Source organism: Gobius niger (assembly GCF_951799975.1).
Source record: "Gobius niger genome assembly, chromosome: 22".
Taxonomy (NCBI): Eukaryota; Metazoa; Chordata; class Actinopteri; order Gobiiformes; family Gobiidae; genus Gobius; species Gobius niger.
This window is the reverse complement of record NC_136873.1, coordinates 15,608,394-15,628,218: the sequence shown is the minus strand read 5'-3', so window position 1 is coordinate 15,628,218 and position 19,825 is coordinate 15,608,394. Positions and strand designations below refer to the sequence as shown.

General features: G+C 43.2%; 1 protein-coding gene across 1 annotated transcript in view; it reads right to left on the bottom strand.

Moving 5' to 3' along the window:
• The window catches only part of LOC306981347 (calcium/calmodulin-dependent protein kinase type IV), a 52,538-nt gene extending 41,434 nt beyond the window's left edge, over positions 1-11,104 (bottom strand). Inside the window, exon 1 of the mRNA XM_079580935.1 lies at positions 10,571-11,104. Within this exon, the coding sequence (XP_079437061.1) occupies positions 10,571-10,680 (110 nt within the window). The 5' untranslated portion in view covers positions 10,681-11,104. The remainder of the gene's footprint in view (positions 1-10,570) is intronic.
• Between the last annotated feature and the right edge of the window lie 8,721 nt (positions 11,105-19,825).

The following is a 19,825-nucleotide window of genomic DNA, read 5'->3' as shown; positions in this document are numbered from 1 at the left end:
AAGGTCAAGATGTGGCACTTAAACATCTTACAAATGCTACAAAAACGTACAAAAAATAGACTTGTGCTCTTTGTGCATGAAGTACAAAGGCCGTTTAGAGGAGTTTTGGCTCTGTATTATTTATTTTAGCTTCATGGTGCGTTTCGACTTACAGGGAGCTGGTGTAAGGACAGATAAAGGCGCTGAGCCCAAAAGAGGAGACGGATGATGCAAGAGGAGGAAAATGTGGCGTCTCTCTGAATGAGTCCACACACGGCTGGGCTGGGTTTGTTCCATCTGCAGAGTCCTTTAGGTGTAAAACATCTGGTTCAACACTGTATCATGTAGTATCCTTTTTCAGGTATGGCAGTGATGTTGTAATGGAGCCCACTGCTTGAACTGTGTTTTGAATTGGTGTGCCTTTTATTCCTAACTTGCACATAAGTAGCTTCTTCACAGGCCTGAGTTCCATTACATTTACTTTGTTGTGAAAGGATTAAATGTAGCAAGAGATGGAGAGGTGAGGAAAGGAAAGGACAATTAAAGATTACTCAAAGACAGTGTTGGTGGGTTACTCCATAAAAGTAACCCAACTTCTGATTCAAAAAGTAATCAATCGTTACTTGATGAAGTAACTATGATCTGATTACTAAATGCAATCCCATTATAAAATAATCCATCCATCCATCCATTTTCTTCCGCTTTATCCGGGTGGGGGTATCAGTCTCAGCAGAGATGCCTAGACTTCCCGATCCACGCACACTTTCTCCAGTTGTTCTGGGGGGAGCCTGAGGCGACACCAGGCCAGCTCGGAGACATAGTCCCACCAGCGTGTCATGGGTCTTCCACGAGGCCATGTCCCAGTAGGACATGCCTGGAACACCTCCCGCAGGAGGCGACCCGGAAGCATCCGGAACAGATGCCCGAGCCACCTCAGCTGGTTCCTTTCGACATGGAGGGGCAATGACTCTACTCCGAGCTCCTCCCGGGTAACTGAGCTCCTCACCCGATCTCGAAGGGTGCGCCCAGCCATCCTGCGAAGGAAGCTCATTTCGGCCGCTTGTATTCGCGATCTTGTCCTTTTGGTCATTCCCAAATCTCATGACCATAGGTGAGGGTGGGAACGTAGATCGATCGGTAAATCGAGAGCTCCCCCGACTCAGCTCCCTCTTCACCACGACAGACCGATACAGCGACCGCATCACAGCTGACGCCGCACCGATCCGTCTGTCGATCTCACGCTCCATCCGTCCCTCACTCGTGAACAAGACCCCGAGATACTTGAACTCCTCCACTTGAGGTAAGGACTCCCCACCGACCTGAAGAGGGGAAGACACCTTTTTCCGGTGGAGAACCATGGCCTCGAGGTGCTGACCCTCATCCTGGCCGCTTCACACTCAGCTGCAAACCGCCCCAGAGCAGCTGAAGGTCCTGATTTGTTGACAACATCGTCTGCAAACAGCAGAGATGAGATCCTGAGGTTCCCAAACAGGACACCCTGCGGCCCCTGGCTGCGCCTAGAAATTCTGTCCATAAAGGTAATCACAAAATAATAATAATAATAATAATAATGTATTACGCTTTACAAGCCTGTGTTACCAAGTTTCTCAAAGTGCCACACTGTGATCTTTATTCATTCACACCATACTCGATGGTGGAAAGCTACTGTTGTAGCCTATTGTACATTTTTAGTGGGAGGGGAAACCGGAGTACTCGCAAGAAATGTACGCAGAACATTTAAACTCCACATAGCTGTGAAGCACAAGCACTAACCAGTGTGCCACCATGCCCGCTATTCCTCCGTTAATTAAAAACTAATCCAATTGGCTTGTTGCACGGTGTGGCTATGCTAGTTCCTCTGACCTGAAGTTGTGAGCGCCAGTACTTCCTGTCTGTATTCTTTTCCTGGAATAACAATCATATTGTCCAGATCGGAGACACCTGTGATCATAAAGGATTGAGCTTGTCTTGAAGCTAAAGGCTAACATGCTATTAAAAAATGAATAAAAGGCACTATTTCAAGTTGTATAATCCATGAAATTAATGTTAGCCTTTAGCTTCAAGACAAACTCACTGATCTTTATAAACATAGACGTCTCCTCTATGGAAATATTTACACTGCACAGCAACACGTTCACCTGCAGGAAGTGATCGTCTACCAGGAACTCACTGTCCACCACAGAATCTTTAGGAAACACGATGATTCGAACAAGTCTAAGCTAATTTTAACGGAAATTAATACGAACAGGAAGTGCTAGCGCCCACAACTTCAGGTTAGAGGAACTAGCGTAGCCACATGTGCAACAAGCCAATTACACTAGAAACACTCCTCAAAGAGTGGACTGAAACACAGCTCCAGGTATGTTTTGGACGGAACGACGATGCAACATGGTATTGGGCGAGTGAAGTCTCGCTGAAGATTCAGAGCTTCAGAGCTGCTTCATTCTATTTTAACACTGACCTCAATGCGCAACCCTTTATTTTTTTTTAATTCAGCCAGAACTAATTAGCTGTAGATCGCGCTCCACAGTCTCCCGCGGCCATAAACGGGGGAAATGCGAAACATGTATTTATCACGTTGCCATAGTAAACACCAGAGAACGTCCGTGGTTTAGCGCCTCCTAGCTGTCAATCCGAGCGACTTACAGGACCTATGTGTGACCCTAAACCTTGATTTGAAAAAACTAGTAATACATTAAAACACACAAGTGCAGTGCAGTGAGACATTCTTCCAAACCCTTCAGCTTTTGTTCACACTCTAGGATCTGTTCCTCCATCTGTCCCAGGCCCAGCGAGCTTTCCCCCCCACAATCCTCCCGGTCCGGTTGCCATGGAAACAGCGCTCGCAGGTGACGGAGGGTGTCGGTGTAGTGGTGTCGATGGGGGCCTCGCGCGTTGCTGTCGATTTCGCCGCCGCTGAATCGGGCTTCTTCAACGAGACGGTTTCTACGGCGATGGTGTGATTGATGGCGGTGTTTACGGCCAATAAACCCGCCCCCTCCGTCCTTTCCACATCCAAACAGCTACTCCACGAAAGACAGAGCTGTGCCATGTCGTGCTATAACCCCCGCGGGACTGAAGGAGTCGGGGAGCAATGGGGATCAAAGAGTGTTTGCAGATTTCTGGGCACAGTTGAGCACACGAATTGAAGCAGGAAGTTGTTTTGTGGTGAAGCTCAGGCCAAAAGACAGAGAAGAGGCATGACAGGAGTAAAGTGGCCAATAGATACAGACGGCATCTCTGGAATCGTCCATATATGGTCATGTTTAAAAACAGTTAAGGGGGAAAACAATTGAGAAAAATCAAAACTTTCTCAAATAAAAAAAAAACTACTTTAAAGGATCTATATCATGCTATTTTAGCCATTTCAAAGTTAAGTATAGGCATTTATATGATATATTGTACCTCTACCACTACGGAGCACTCATTTTTGTGATAAATATAAGTGTTTTCTGGAGGTATTTTTCAAACCCGGAAGACACAACGCTTCGATTCAGTTTTTACATACTGAGATATGTTCTTACCTAACCTTAGACGTGTTAATATATCCCCGTCTGGTCTTTGTCCGTGCGCTCTGTCACGCAAACGGAGCACATACGCAGCCTCTCCCACATGTCACATAGCTCCAAAAAAGCTCACGATAGAAGCTACCAAGCTCTTCCACGTGTTCCCTATTTAAATAAAGTTACGTGAAGTGTTTTCATGCGAAGTATATTTACTCAGAAATGTAACATGTCGATTTTATAAGCAGATAAAAAGGGGTACTATATTGTTAGGCGTAATGATACGAGGAGCAAAACGTCCGTGCAGTAACTCCTAAAGACTTCCCCCGCTCACTTCCGTCAATAGAAGCTGCGTGACTTGTAGAGAGCTCGCAGAGAACAGTTGAAGAAGCGTGGATAACTTGTGAACAATGCCTTTTACGTGCATCGTGCCGGGCTGTGATAACAAGCAGAAAGTATATAGTGTAGTAATGTTTCACAGATTTCCAACTCACCCCGGACGACGACACAGGACTCAGGAGCTCGACCATGAGGTAGGAATGCGCAGCACTTTCCGGAAATATATTTTCTGCTTGTTGTAAAAGGCTCTCTACAAGTCACGCAGCTTCTATTGACGGAAGTGAGCGGGGGAAGTCTTTAGGAGTTACTGCGAGGACGCTGTGCTCCTGTATCATTACGCCTCACAATATAGTACCCCTTTTTATTTGCTTATAAAATCGACATGTTACATTTCTGTGTAAATATACTTCGCATGAAAACACTTCACGTAACTTTATTTAAATAGGGAACACGTGGAAGAGCTTGGTAGCTTCTATCGTGAGCTTTTTTGGAGCTATATGACATGTGGGAGAGGCTGCGTATGTGCTCTGTTTGCGTGACAGAGCGCACGGACAAAGACCAGACGGGATATATTAACTCGACTAAGGTTAGGTAAGAACAGTCAAAGTCTAGAGCTATAAGACAGACACAGAGCCAAAATGGCGTCCACGGAGAGTTCTGAGGCGAAAAGCAATGCTGACCAATAAGAACGCAACAGCTCGTCTCTCATTTGCCAAAAAACATATGAATGATTCTCAAGTCAAGTCAAACATGGAGATGTCAGTGCGACGGTCTGGGGCTTCGATGCTTCAGGACCTGGACAACCTGATGTCATTGATGGAATAATGAACTCTACCAGGAACTCTTGGAGGAGAACGTCCATCAGTTCAAGCCCTCGAGCTCAAGCGCTCTTCGGCCATGCAGAGACAAGGATCCCAAACATACGGACAAATCCACTTCTGAACAGCTCAAAAAGAACACATTTTGGAGTGGCCAGGTCAAAGTCCTGACTTAAATCCATTTGAGATGCTGCAATGTGACCTCAAAAGGGCAGTTCATGCACAAAAACCCTCCAATATGGCTGAGTTCAACTAATTCTGCAAAGAGGGCGGCTCAACCAGTTATTAAGTTCAGGAGGCCTTTACTTTGGATTTTCTTTTGCCATAACAAATGTGATAATTATTGGGAAATAGCTTTTTGCATTCACTGGGAATGTCCTTGTGTGATATAAAAAACGGATTGATGAACAGAAACAAACGTAAGAAATCAGGATATACTTTTTCACGGCACTGTATATCTTTTTTTCAAGCGTCAACACTTTTGGTGGGGGGTTCCAAATGTGCACTGTGAACGAGCACGGATTTTAAAATGTGAATTACGAGGGAGAGACTGCAACTACGTTATTTATAAATGTTTCCAGCCGAAGATCCGCCGAAGGTGTAGAAGCACCAAGAGCGTGAGCAGCCTGAATCTCTAAGTGGATCGCTCACTGATGGGAGTCTGTTACATAAAAATGAGGCCAGATATTTGCAGTTCTCACAGAACGCAAAGATGGCGGAGCTTCATCAACATTTGCGAGCGCCTCGGAAGGGAAACAGTCTGGACGGGTGTGTGGAAAACTCAGCACTAAAGACTCACCATCAGCCTCTTGATCATTCACCTCTCAGGTCTTTCAAAGGGCCTACATCAGATCATCTTTTTGGAGGTTTTACCAAGTCATACTGTCAAACACTCGTCAAAAACAGACCTGCAGGGGTTTCAGTAATCTTGCACGCTCAGTCAGTCTCTCTCTTCCACACCTGTCAGATTTTGGATTTAAAATGAGGGAAATGGTGCGCGCTGCGAGGCGTCTCACCACCACAGCCAAGCTCGAAGAGGAGCAAAGCACGGTAGTTTCCCAGCCAAAAACGGGAGACTTCACAGTTATACTCATTTCGCGCCGACCGCCAACCAGGCTCCTGCAGGTTTTCGCAAACTAATACAGGAGGACGGTGGGGAAGAGCGAGTAAAATGCGGTAGCTTCCCGAAACTAGCTTGTTTTTCCTCACCGTGTTGGAGAGTCGAAGGACGGGGTACGCCCATTGGATTATAGGGTTACACGGTCTCATCAATGAACAAGACTGTTTGAAAATGAGTCTTCATGTATTTCTGAGCCACTGCAGCCGTTTCTGTTCATCAGCTTCAATTAACCGTTTAGGGGAGGCCCGGATAGAAGGTTTATGCACAACTGCAGCCTCTGGAGGGTCCGACACCTTGATGTTCGGGAGACTCCGGAGGCACCAGCAGCTTCAAATACCCGTTTCCTGCTTTGTAGCGTCTGTTCTCTTAATCTGATGTGTTTGTCTGGCAGAAACCGTCCTCTGAGTGTGCTCTGAATCATCCACAAATCTCTTATCAGTACGATGATTACGCTTAAAGCAGTACTAAGTAACGTGTTTACCTTAATAAATCCTTCCCGTAGTCCCTGTGGGGGTAATACAAGTGTTTATGGGATGATTGGAGGGTCTTTCATCTCCCCCTGGTGTCTCTGGACAGAAAACCATGTTTGCAACTTGACTGCCACCGGTGCGGAGAAAGCAATACACACTAATGAAATCACGAAGAAGAAGCTAACATGCTAACGGGCAAAGCTAACTGCGGGCTAACGTCACTTTAAACAGTATTTACGGCCAAGTTGAGTGAAAAAAAATATTTCCATTGTATAATTGGATGCATAGTAACCCTCTCTCCCTTCGCCTTTCCTGTCAGTGTAGTATTTACTCTCCAAGACAATTAATAAGTTAAAAAATCGTAACTTGCTACTACACCTGCAGTTGCGCTTATGGCCTCTAGGGGGAAGAGTTACTTAGTACTGCTTTAATCTTTCATGAAATATCGAAGGTTTTCATACCTAGACCAAGGCATTCAACTATTTCACGCTTTTCATCAGCAGAGAGATCCTTTTTCTTTCCCATATTGCTTGAAAATGATGATCTGCTTAATAAAGTGGAACACCCTTTTTCAGTAGTTTTTCCTTTAACTGGGCTTAACCTGAAAACTAATCATCCCAGGTCTCTGAGATTAATGTCAGTGATTCAAAGAGCCCCGAGACACGATACCATCCATGAGTTTCATTTAAAAAAATAATGATTGCATAATAATTTGGAACGCAGTGTACATTGTCTTATTTACTGTTCTGTTTTATTGTCTCCCTGTGAGGCAACTCCTGTAGTGACATTGGGCTATACAAAACCATCGATTGATTGGCTTGTTGATTGATCCTGTCCGTGGCTAGGATGTCCTCCTCGTGCTGATTAGCATGTTTGTAGCCATTTTGAAACTTTTGCATTGCCCTGCAGCTCTGGTCACCGTTACACAAAATGAGAAAGTGCGCACTCTGCTAGCTTAGTAGAATTGAGACACAGGCTTAGGGGTATAAAGCGGCACTTTTTCTTGCAGTTTAAAGGAACAGGCCACCGTTTTTACATACCGAGATATGTTCTTACCTTAGCTTTGACGATGCGTAACTGTCTGGTCTACTGGTACGTTTTCTAAATAACTGCTGCCAACAACAGCAATCCATTTATAAGATGGAGAACGGGAAAACTATGTCCTGTGGGTTCATTCAAACCTCGGACATGCCCACACTCGGACACAGTCAGATGAGCTAACACAAAGTTGGGGTTAACGTCAAAAACATGTTGTTTTGACTAGTTAAGAAGTTCTTGGGCATTTGTCTTGAGTTAATTTCACTTGTTCTGAGATGTTTCTGACTCGTTTCGATACATTTCGTCCTTATTTCAGGTCATTTTCTTTGCCAATGGGGAAAGAAAATTGGTCTTATCTCATTGGCAATTTTACTTTCTTATTTCAAGCGAGATTTACCCTAGAACTGGTCTGAAATGTCCTCAAACAAGCAAAGTAAACTTGGTCCGATCAGAAAAAGTGTCTAAATGAGTGTAAACCGCTCAAAACAAGATACATTTCCTCAATTCAAGTCATTTAAGCCAATGATTGATATTTACTTTTTGTAGTGTGCTTTTACATGCCTCTGACACGCCTGGTATAAATTGACACTTTGAGACGTACGTGTGTGAAAGGGGCTCTTATAGCAGTGGCTTTGTTGGTATAAATTTGACGTAAACCTAGAAGTATGGAGGAAGTGCAAACACAGCATCAAACAATTACCGCTAAGGAGTCTCAAAGCTGTGGTAATCGAATTATTTTCTTGCAATAGAGTAAACTTCATTCGGCACAATAGATCCACATTGTAAACGCAGCACCCTGTTCACGTTCACGAGCTTCTAATGAACTCAAGTGAACGACCATGGTGCGCAGAAGGGTCTGTGAGAGCAACAGCTGAGAGATTTTACTCAACTGCCTATGACTTTCAAGTTTGATAACAGACTAACTCAGATAGTGCCGCTTTAAAAAAGGGGGATCAGGGCAGCCTCCTCCGATAGCACTGATGTCCTGACAGCGCACTGTTCCTCTGAGCCGGAGGTTTGCTATGAAGGGAATATCAACACGATATTTTTTTAACCAACAAAGTGAAAAATGGTGATCAAGGAGTTTGAAATTGTTACCCAACACCAGCATGATTTTGAATTTCGTTTACCACGATTAAAAACAGGTCAAGCTCATGGTCGTGACATTAGCAAGTGGTGGGGCAAGTTTATTTTGTACCTAGAACACGAACATGTAGACCGTTTCATCAACAATCATTAGGGATCTGGCAAGGCTAGTAGATCAAACCTCTGCAGGCACGTAAAGTGAACTAAACTGACTTTTATATTAGCATAGCAGTTAGCATCACAGATCCTAGACAATGCGCAGCTCTGTACCGGATCAGGCAGCAAGGATTTTGTCTTTTATTCCATCCAAATCAATATTAATTCATTATTAAATCAGCCGTAAGCCTCTAATACAGCGCCCCCTGCTGAAGCAAAATATTGTCACACCCCTATTCTATACCCTTTCTGTACATAAACATTAAGTTGAGGGAAGCTAGCACTGCAGATATAGATACAGACGGCATCTCGTCATAGAAGGGGGCATGGCTTCGCCCAGGGGGAAAATAGAATCTTAAGAGAAACACAATTGTCTCTTTTTTGCCATTTTCTGGTGGAATATCAACTTATTTATCACACGCAAATAAAGTCAAGTGTAAATCGGGTCCACATGGATATTTTCTCACAGCAGATTGTTCAGTAGAAGTGAAAAAACGGCAGTTGTAGCTAGCGCTAGCTAACCGCTAGCATTACATTAACATGTAGCATCATGTTAGCATTCTCCGTTATTTATGTATTTATGGGATGTTGAACTACTTTGCTCCTCTCCATGTCTTTGTATCATTATTTAGTAGAAAACTATATTCGGAATTCAGCGTTTTTTTAAGTAGTTTTTGAATAATTAGAGAAAGTTTCGATTTTTCGCCAAATAGAGTTCGGGAAAGTCCACAGTTACCATGGAGATCCGCCATCTTTGCAGCTGTTAGCATACATTTCCATAGATTAACATTAGCTAAAAACATTATAAGATGCCGTCTGTATCTATGGAGGGCAATATTCTGTGTCCAACATGAAACCAACTTCACCGCTGTTAGCTACTGATTAAGGTCTGGTTAAGGTTAGGTTCTGGAATAATTCTGGTTATATATAAGTAACGTGCTTAGAACATAACTGAGCCACTGCAATGAATGAAAAATGAGTATTTTTTGTGTCACTCAACAAAACTTAAACGTCCTACACTTCAACTACAGAAAACAGAAGATGAGTCGACAACCTTCATCAAAGAAATTGATATTATGGTAAATCAGTTCCAGACTAGGACTGAACCGGATCGAAACTGGGACTAAATCAGGGATGAACAAGGACGAATTGAGGCCTAGACCAAGAATAAGTCTCAGTGCTCAACGCAGTGATTTACCAAGACCCTACACTGCACTGACAAAAACATGCGATATGTGATACAGCTGTGCAATGTTGGGATCATGATATTATTGCGATATTTCTCCTAGACCGTTTTAAAGTGGTATGTTCCGTTCAATAGGAGCGGTCGCCTCGTCGTCACGTCCGAGGCTCTGGTGGGCAACACAAATGTACTAAGTAACTTGTTTACCTTAATGAATTCCCTTCCGTAGCCCCTCTGGGGGTAATACAAGTGTAAATGGGATGATTGTTTGTTTTTTTCATCTCCCCCGGTGTCTCTGGCCAGAAAACCACAATTGCAACTTCCCTGCCACCGGGTCAGAGTCACCAATACACACTAATGGGCTCACAAAGACGCCAACTGCTTTAAATAGATAATGATAGGTTGATGGTGGATGAAAACAATGTTCATGGAGCGTTGCCTCTGTAAAAACATCTGCGCTGTAAAAGATCTGTGATTTAAATAAACAGCTGTTAGCCCACCATACACCAAAACATCCGGTGAAAATCACGGAAATAAAACACTACGCTGTTATTGTTTATGTTTTGGTGAAACTGAACATTTGCATATGCATAACTTCCATGCATTTTTTGCTTCGTTTTAGACTGAGTTTGCAACAACAACAAAAAAGTCGATCTCAGTCAAAGACTTTTAAATGATTTCCCGATATATCGAGGCTTCTTACGGTACAGACTTAACATCAACCGAAATCATGATGTTCTTCGCCGCCCCTAAACCAACACCAATCCAGGAATAAACCAAGGAGGCGCTCCAAAAAAAGAGGAGCCTAAATGGTTACTATACCAACACCCCCCCCCCCCCTCTCCGTATGTGTGTGCGTCTGTGCGGGGTACACCAACCTGCCCAGCTCGGCTCCCAGCGTGTACACCTCCTCCACGGTCCCGTCCCGCCTGGACCCGTCCACCCAGAACTCCTCGTCGGGCTCCGAACCGGGCTGGGACGTCGGCATGGCCAAGGTTGGGGGGGGGGCCGGGGAGGGAGGGGAGCCCAAATCAGATGCTGGAGGAGAGGCGGGGAGAGAGGGGGGGGTAATCCTGGGACAACTCTCCAGATGTAAACCCAGATTAGAGGCGAGGAGAATGTGGGGAAACTCGTTTTTTTTTGCTGCTCACTGTGGCTAGTCTTTTTTTGTTTGTTCTTCTTTTCTTTCAGGAGTGACTGGCCAAGGGAGATTTTTTTTTTTTTTACAAGCCAAAATCAAAGTTCTGCTCTGTGTTTATATAATGTACGATGGTTAGACAGGGTGGATGTAGGCTATCAACAAATATGGTTTACATAAGCAGATTGCACCAGTCAGGATTGTTTTTCCTCTATGTTTTTTTATGATACAAACTGCTGAATCTGGGTAGCCCCACAAACATAACTGCCGAAATCAATGCGACTTCACTGGCATGTTTAAATCGATCATGTAAAATCTAAAGCGGAACTAAACGAGCTTCAAAAATAAATCAAAAATCGACTGCATTTGCCAAGATCTCAATTGGTTCCTGTGTTTTTAAAAAAACATATATAAAAATAATAATAATAATGACGGCAGCCCCTTCAAAGTCCAAGCGTGATGATGAACGAATCCAGCTCACGCGAACGCATCCCGTCCGCTCGCAGCCGCCGCGTCGTCGCTTCTCCCATGCGGCCTAAGCACCTCCTGGATGCGGGAGCAGCTCAGTCCATCAGCCGCCCCGTTTCCGTGTGTGCTTTTATCCACCCCGCGCGGCACCTGCGAGCCCGTCTCACCGCACGAGACTCCACCTTCCCCCGCGAGGACGACACTAACAACAACAACAACAGCAGCGACACGAAGCGCCCTCGACCTCAGCCCGTTTTGCCGAGCCCGCCGCGACAGCAGGCAGGTTTCGCCGTGTTTGGGGTTCGCTTTGGCGGGGACGGCTCTTCCAGATGTCCGCTGATTCTGTGGTGGGAGAGACGAGGAGCTGCTGCTGAGAGAGAGAGAGAGTGTAAAGGCTGCAAACCGGAGCAGCTGCAGATCCAGCACCGCAGCGCCGCTACGACAGCAGTATTTATATGTTTTTGGCGAGAGAGTTTAGCCTATATATATATATATATATATATATATATATATAGATAGTATATATATATAGATAGTATATATATATGTATATATATATATATATATATATATAAAAAAAATTTAAAAAAGCTCTTCCTCACCCTCCGCGGGCGGTCTCTTTCTCCTCCTGCTCGGGTCCTCTACCAGAGGCCTGGGAGCTTGAGGGTTCTGCGCTGTATCTTTGCTGTTCCTAGGACTGCACTTTTCTGGACCGAGATGTCTGATGTATTTCCTGGGATCTGCTGGAGCCACTCCTCCAGTTTGGGGGTCACTGCCCCGAGTACATATATATACATATATATATATATATATATATATGTATATATTTATATATATATGTATATATTTATATATATATATGTATATATGTATATATATATATATATATATATATATACATATATATATATATATATATATATATATATATATACTATATATATATATACATATATATATATATGTATATATATGTATATATATATATATATATATATATATATATATACTATATATATATATATATATGTATATATATGTATATATATATATATATATATATATACATATATATACATATATATGTATATATATATATATATATATATATACTATATATATATATACATATATATATATATATGTATATATATGTGTATATATATGTATATATATATACATATATATGTATATATATGTATATATATATATATGGGTAAAGTGGGACACTTAACTTTAATCATAATTATTTTTTAATGTGTCATATTTTATTACTAAAAATACAAACACACCCAATAATTAGAATGTGCAGGAGAAGAAAATAATAGTTCTGTGGATATGACTTCACTTCATATGACATGACAAACATAATCTACGACCAAGTAGTAAAAAAGCAGAAGTGTGTCCAATGACAAAGCATTTGGGGATTTATGATCTTAAGGTTATCATTTTTTTTAAACTAACAGACATGCAGATTTTTGTTGATACTTTATATAAGGGAATGCATCTGCAAACAAAACATCTCAAAATCACATGTTTATTCTTTATACTAGCTTTTTTTTTAAACTATTTTTATAAGAGATTTTATCACTGTCCCACTTTACCAATGTGCTATTGGCAAAGTGGGACAGCCTCATATTGACAAAGTGGGACAGTGTATTTTTGTGGTAAATGGCAAGGCAAGGCAAGTTTATTTGTAGAGCACAATTCATACACAAGGCAATTCAAAGTGCTTCACAGTTGCATAAATATAAGAAAACAAATAGAATCAATAAAAACATCAACATAAAATCCTGGGTATTAGGTGTTTCTTTTATTTACACATCTTCAAATTAGATCAATTTAACTCTATTTCTTGTTTTGATCAAGTTTTCTGATCACATTTCTGATTGAAGTTTTAGCTCTTGTTCACTATGAACTCTTGCTCGCCGTTTAGCAACATTCCAACATTAAGTTGTTCTTTGAGGTTTCTAAGTTCTTTAATTGTAGATTTTTTTGAAATATCGGCATATATATTTCTTTGCAAATCTTTAAAATATGTTTGTTCTTACTTCACCAATCAAAGGCGGCCTGAGTTCACAGATTAACATGTGTTGTTTGGGGCATGTCCTTCATATTATTGCTCACTCATTTATAAACAAAAGTAAATCTGATGAAGGCACTTTACAGTATTATTCTTCCATTGTTCTGTCACTCTTGTTTAATTATAGGGTGATGTAGGTAAAATGGGCTATCAGGTAAAATGGGCCATTTAAAGTGTGCAAAAGGCTTTAAATCATTGCCTCATATGTTCATAACAAAATACAAAACATTTCATTGGTGGGGTTTAGTTTAGCCTTCAACTGATAATTATTTTTGCTAGGCCTATTTATTTATCTCAGCACTTTATAATTAATTTGTATTAATATATTTTACCTCTCTGTCTTGTTTTAGTGATCCTTTTTATTGATTTTAACCATTTTTATGCTCTCCCAGTTTCCTCTGGAGGAGCCCTCTGCCTCGGGGGCTGTGATTGGCTGTGGCTGCTGGGGGGGCTGTCCTGTGGGGGTCTGGATGGAGGTGTGGTGTTGTCCGGGCACCCTGTGTTGGTCCCTGTGGCTGCAGCCGAGGGGCCGCTCCCGATGCAGACGGCTCCTTGGATGGTGTTTCCTTACCTGGTTCATCTGTACCCAGCCTTATCTCAGCCTTAACCCAGCCTTATCTCAGCCTTATCTCAGCCTTATCTCAGCCTTAACCCAGCCTTATCTCAGCCTTATCTCAGCCTTATCTCAGCCTTATCTCAGCCTTATCTCAGCCTTACCTCAGCCTTACCTCAGCCTTATCTCAGCCTTATCTCAGCCTTACCTCAGCCTTACCTCAGCCTTATCTCAGCCTTACCTCAGCCTTACCTCAGCCTTACCTCAGCCTTATCTCAGCCTTACCTCAGCCTTATCTCAGCCTTATCTCAGCCTTATCTCAGCCTTACCTCAGCCTTAACTCAGCCTTATCTCAGCCTTACCTCAGCCTTACCTCAGCCTTACCTCAGCCTTATCTCAGCCTTACCTCAGCCTTACCTCAGCCTTAACTCAGCCTTACCTCAGCCTTACCTCAGCCTTATCTCAGCCTTATCTCAACCTTACCTCAGCCTTACCTCAGCCTTATCTCAGCCTTATCTAAGCCTTACCTCAGCCTTACCTCAGCCTTACCTCAGCCTTATCTCAGCCTTACCTCAGCCTTACCTCAGCCTTAACTCAGCCTTATCTCAGCCTTATCTCAACCTTACCTCAACCTTACCTCAGCCTTACCTCAGCCTTATCTCAGCCTTATCTCAGCCTTACCTCAGCCTTATCTCAGCCTTACCTCAGCCTTACCTCAGCCTTACCTCAGCCTTACCTCAGCCTTAACTCAGCCTTATCTCAGCCTTATCTCAACCTTACCTCAGCCTTACCTCAGCCTTATCTCAGCCTTATCTAAGCCTTACCTCAGCCTTACCTCAGCCTTATCTCAGCCTTATCTCAGCCTTACCTCAGCCTTACCTCAGCCTTATCTCAGCCTTACCTCAGCCTTACCTCAGCCTTAACTCAGCCTTATCTCAGCCTTACCTCAGCCTTACCTCAGCCTTACCTCAGCCTTACCTCAGCCTTATCTCAGCCTTACCTCAGCCTTACCTCAGCCTTAACTCAGCCTTACCTCAGCCTTACCTCAGCCTTATCTCAGCCTTATCTCAGCCTTACCTCAGCCTTACCTCAGCCTTACCTCAGCCTTATCTCAACCTTACCTCAGCCTTAACTCAGCCTTATCTCAGCCTTATCTCAGCCTTACCTCAGCCTTATCTCAGCCTTATCTCAGCCTTATCTCAGCCTTATCTCAGCCTTATCTCAGCCTTATCTCAGCCTTACCTTAGCCTTACCTCAGCCTTACCTCAGCCTTACCTCAGCCTTACCTCAGCCTTATCTCAGCCTTATCTCAGCCTTATCTCAGCCTTATCTCGGCCTTATCTCAGCCTTACCTCAGCCTTATCTCAGCCTTACCTCAGCCTTACCTCAGCCTTATCTCAGCCTTACCTCAGCCTTATCTCAGCCTTATCTCAGCCTTACCTCAGCCTTACCTCAGCCTTATCTCAGCCTTACCTCAGCCTTACCTCAGCCTTATCTCAGCCTTACCTCAGCCTTATCTCAGCCTTATCTCAGCCTTACCTCAGCCTTACCTCAGCCTTATCTCAGCCTTATCCCAGCCTTATCTCAGCCTTATCTCAGCCTTATCTCAGCCTTATCTCAGCCTTACCTTAGCCTTAACTCAGCCTTATCTCAGCCTTATCTCAGCCTTAACTCAGCCTTAACTCAGCCTTATCTCAGCCTTATCTCAGCCTTATCTCAGCCTTATCTCAGCCTTACCTCAGCCTTATCTCAGCCTTAACTCAGCCTTAACTCAGCCTTAACTCAGCCTTATCTCAGCCTTATCTCAGCCTTATCTCAGCCTTATCTCAGCTTAACTCAGCCTTATCTCAGCCTTATCTCAGCCTTAACTCAGCCTTATCTCAGCCTTAACTCAGCCTTAACTCGGCCTTATCTCAGCCTTAACTCACCCTTATCTCACCCTTATCTCAGCCTTATCTCAGCCTTATGTCCATTGCGTCCACTGTTTTACCTTGAGTGTGTGTGGTGTGTCTCTGGGGAGGTGGTGGGGGGAGTGTGAATGCAACAATGTGTTTGTATTTGTGGGAGGGTGTGGGAGTGAGAGAATGTTTTTAAATCTGTACCGCACTTTGTGTTACATGGCATGAAAAGCGCTATATAAACAAAAAATGATTGATTGATTGATTAAATGGTTGAGACTTCGCCTGCAGAGGAGAAGAGTATGAAAAGTGAATTGGCAGACAAGTCTGATCTGACTAAAATGATAAGGTTTGCAATTTCAGAAAAAAAGAACGTCCAGCTACCAAAATGATGGACATGGTGCTGCTGCCTTAACCCATAGAATGAATTGTTTGGGTCTAGCTTTCTCATTCTTTATGAAAATGGACATTTGATTGTGGCCCACTTGATTTAAGTTGATTTTCTGCTGATACTTTGATGGTTTAAGCTAACAAAATTAATTGTTACCTGATTATGGACATGATAAATGTCTTTTAATTGTATTTGAATGCATATTTTTGGAGATGAACACCATGAAAATAAGCAGCTGTTTCTGCTGTTTTTCAATGTCTGCTTCACAGTTACTTTTTGAGTTACTGCCAATACTTTAGGCAGTTGTCCATATAGTTGGGCTGGGCGCACCCTCCGAGATCAGGTGAGGAGCTCAGTTACCCGGGAGGAGCTCGGAGTAGAGTCGCTGCTCCTTCACGTCGAAAGGAGCAGCTGAGGTGGCTCGGGCATCTGTTCCGGATGCCTCCTGGTCGCCTCCCGCGGGAGGTGTTCCAGGCATGTCCTAGTGGGACAAGGCCTCGTGGAAGACCCAGGACACGGTGGTGGGACTATGTCTCCGAGCTGGCCTGGTGTCGCCTCGGGGTCCCCCCAGAACAGCTGGAGGAGGTGTGTGTGGATCGGGAAGTTTGGGCATCTCTGCTGAGACTGCTGCCCCCGCGACCCGGCCCCGGATAAAGCGGAAGAAAATGGATGGATGGATCTTCTCTCATTCTTCTGGCATTTAGCGAATAGAAATTATTTTGAAAATTCTGATTGACCTAAAAAAGGAAAGGTTAATTAAAAAAAAAAAAAATGCTCACTTTGTCACTGCTCAAAGCTGTTCACGGGCATATAATTTGCTTGAACAGGTCAGGTGTGCAGGAGGGATTGTTACAGCTGGAAATGAGTTTGGGTCAAAACTAAACATTTAATTGTTTGAACAGGAAAAATCAGGCACCCCAGCTTTAACTTTAGCCATATGGAAATGTGATCTGCAAAACCTCTATAAGTGAAGCCAAGCAGATGCACAACATGAATAAACAATGCACTTGTGAAATAAAAGGTTTTTTTCATTTAAGGCCAAACCATTTCACAAATATCCGTAAGTTTTTATAATGCTCGGGTTGTTTCACTTTCCAGGACTGCAGATCTGCCGTCCTGGACCTGCAGCGGCTCCGGTCTGCAGGCGGCTGCTGTTATCCCTTGGTCCCGCCCCGCTGTCATCGCCTCGACCAATCACAGCATGGACAGAAGTACCACTCGCTGATTGGATGAAGGCAACGCCACTCAGCGCAGCCTGCATCTGCAACCTAAATACAGAAATAACCCAGATGGGATCTATAGATGCGAGAGATGATGGTGATGGACTCTGTGGATTTCAAAAAGGCTTAAAAATAGTCTACAGTCATTATTTTTCTTAAAAGAAGAAACCAGCTTTGGAACTTTATTTGAAACTAATTTGCTGTAAGGTAAATAAATAAATAAATAAAAAATAAACAGGCCAACCCATTTTTTAAAGTGCTTATAAGAGACTTTATGTTGTTCAATTATTACTCATAGATCATTTCACGTCCGAATGGTCAAACATGGACTTGATGGATATCACGCTGTTGGTCAAATTAAAAAGTAAAATCAACTGAAAATAACAATAAGAGTTCTTCTTTGTGGAATAGACAATGACAATGAGGTGGACTTTATGGTGAGCTCCAGGTAACTGCTACATTCGCCACTCTAAGAGGTGAACTACAATTTGTAAACTCGGAGATGTCCAGACTGCTCTGAGTTCAGATACGTCATGAAGTGGAGAACTTAAGAAAATAAGATTCAACTTTAAAGAGGGGGTATTATGCCTTTTTCAATCACATAGCACCAATCTATTCACCTTATTCCGCCCCGCCCACTTTTGCCACTTTTCGCGTTGTCTCGGCACCTCGTTTTCCAGACACTTCCGGCCGAGCGCGAAGCCCGTTCATTTTAACGGAGAACGAGGGAAAATATTCTCCGCTCAAATCTAATGTTTAGTCGATTGATTTGTGTAAAACGGCCAATGTTCATTTGCACCGACATGTCAACACTGCAGCGTTTCTCTGGGCGGCCTGAAAATGGCTTTGTTTTCGTGTAGTGACTGATTTTATGTGGACTTCTCCAGCCCCATGTTAACACATAGGAGAAAAGGGGCGGGAACAATTCATGGTGGCGCCCACGCGAACCTCCGGAATAAGGTGAATATCACACTACAATGATGACAAACCTTCTGTTGGTCTGTAACTGTAGTAAATTAGAATAACTGCCTTGTATAAAATGTCTCTCTCAAAATGGCTGTAGTGAATGTCTTGAAATAGGCCTCTGTCTCTTTAAGAACCTCTGAGCCTTTCCGACACGCCCCCTCAACACGCTGTCTGTGGCATCAGTGGGGAGGGGGTTCTGCTGAGGAGCAGTGGTTGGTTACTCGGCTGGTGACGAAAGCTCGGAGGCGTCTCCAGGAGGTGGGGGCGTTCCTAGGAGGACTCGGGCAAACCTATCCCTAAAATGGCCGCCATTGGAGTTTTTACAGATTACTCAAAAATACGTGAATGTGCCAAGGCAACACTTCAGGCATGTTTTTAATGAGGGAATGACATAATAACATGATGTAAAGCTTGAAAAAGTCGATTTTGCAGAATACCCCCCCTTTCAAGCGGAAGTTATTTTTGGTCACAGCCTTCAATATGACATTATATAGCATGTTTTGAATTATAATTAGCGTGGAGAAACATTCATGTAACATTAGCATCTTGTTCGCTAGCGGTTGTAGCATTAACCATGTTGTTTATATATAAGTTAATTCAGCTGCAGGTCGTATACGTTTGTGAAGTGGTGACGTCACAGCTCTACTTCCGGGTCCCGAGATGTGTGGAAAAACTACAAAAAAACTCTTTAATACCACAATCAATATTTCTGAAACTCAACAGAGAGTTACTGAACATACTTATTTATCAGGCCCATTAGCCAAAAATGCTGAACCTACTGCTATAAAAGTTATATTTACCAAAATCGGTGCTTCCGGGTTAGCGGAGATAAATACTAGCGGTTACGCTAGTATTTATCTAATACTAGCGGTTACGCTAGGGTTAGTGTAGCTGCTAGTAAATACTAGCAGCTACACTAACCCCGGAAGTACCGACTTTAGTAAATATTACTTTGTAGGTGCGGCATTTTTGGCCAATGAGTCTGAGAAATAAACAGGTTCAGTAACCCTCTGTTGAGTTTCCTGAATATTGATGATTGTTTTAAAGAGTTTTTAATGTTTTTTTTCTCGCATATTTTCCAGTCTGCTAGCACCCGGAAGCGGAAGTCGTGACGTCACATTGAACTGTAGCAGGCTACTTACGCACGTAGCCTGTATTTCTTCAAATAGCCTAAAAAAAACAAAGAAGAAAGCGTTCAGTTTAAAAGATCGAACTCGACATCTTATGTGTTGGCCCTATAGACGACTTGTGTGTCTGTGGTGTAAACGGCGGCATCAAAACTCTCGAACTCGGCGCGGAAAACGTGGTTATTTCAGCGTGTAATTATCCATTTGGAGCGGCTAATTAGCTGATTTGGCGTTGTTTGTTGTTGTGACAGGTCGCATGTGGCTTCATTCCACACATTAGAATCCGGAG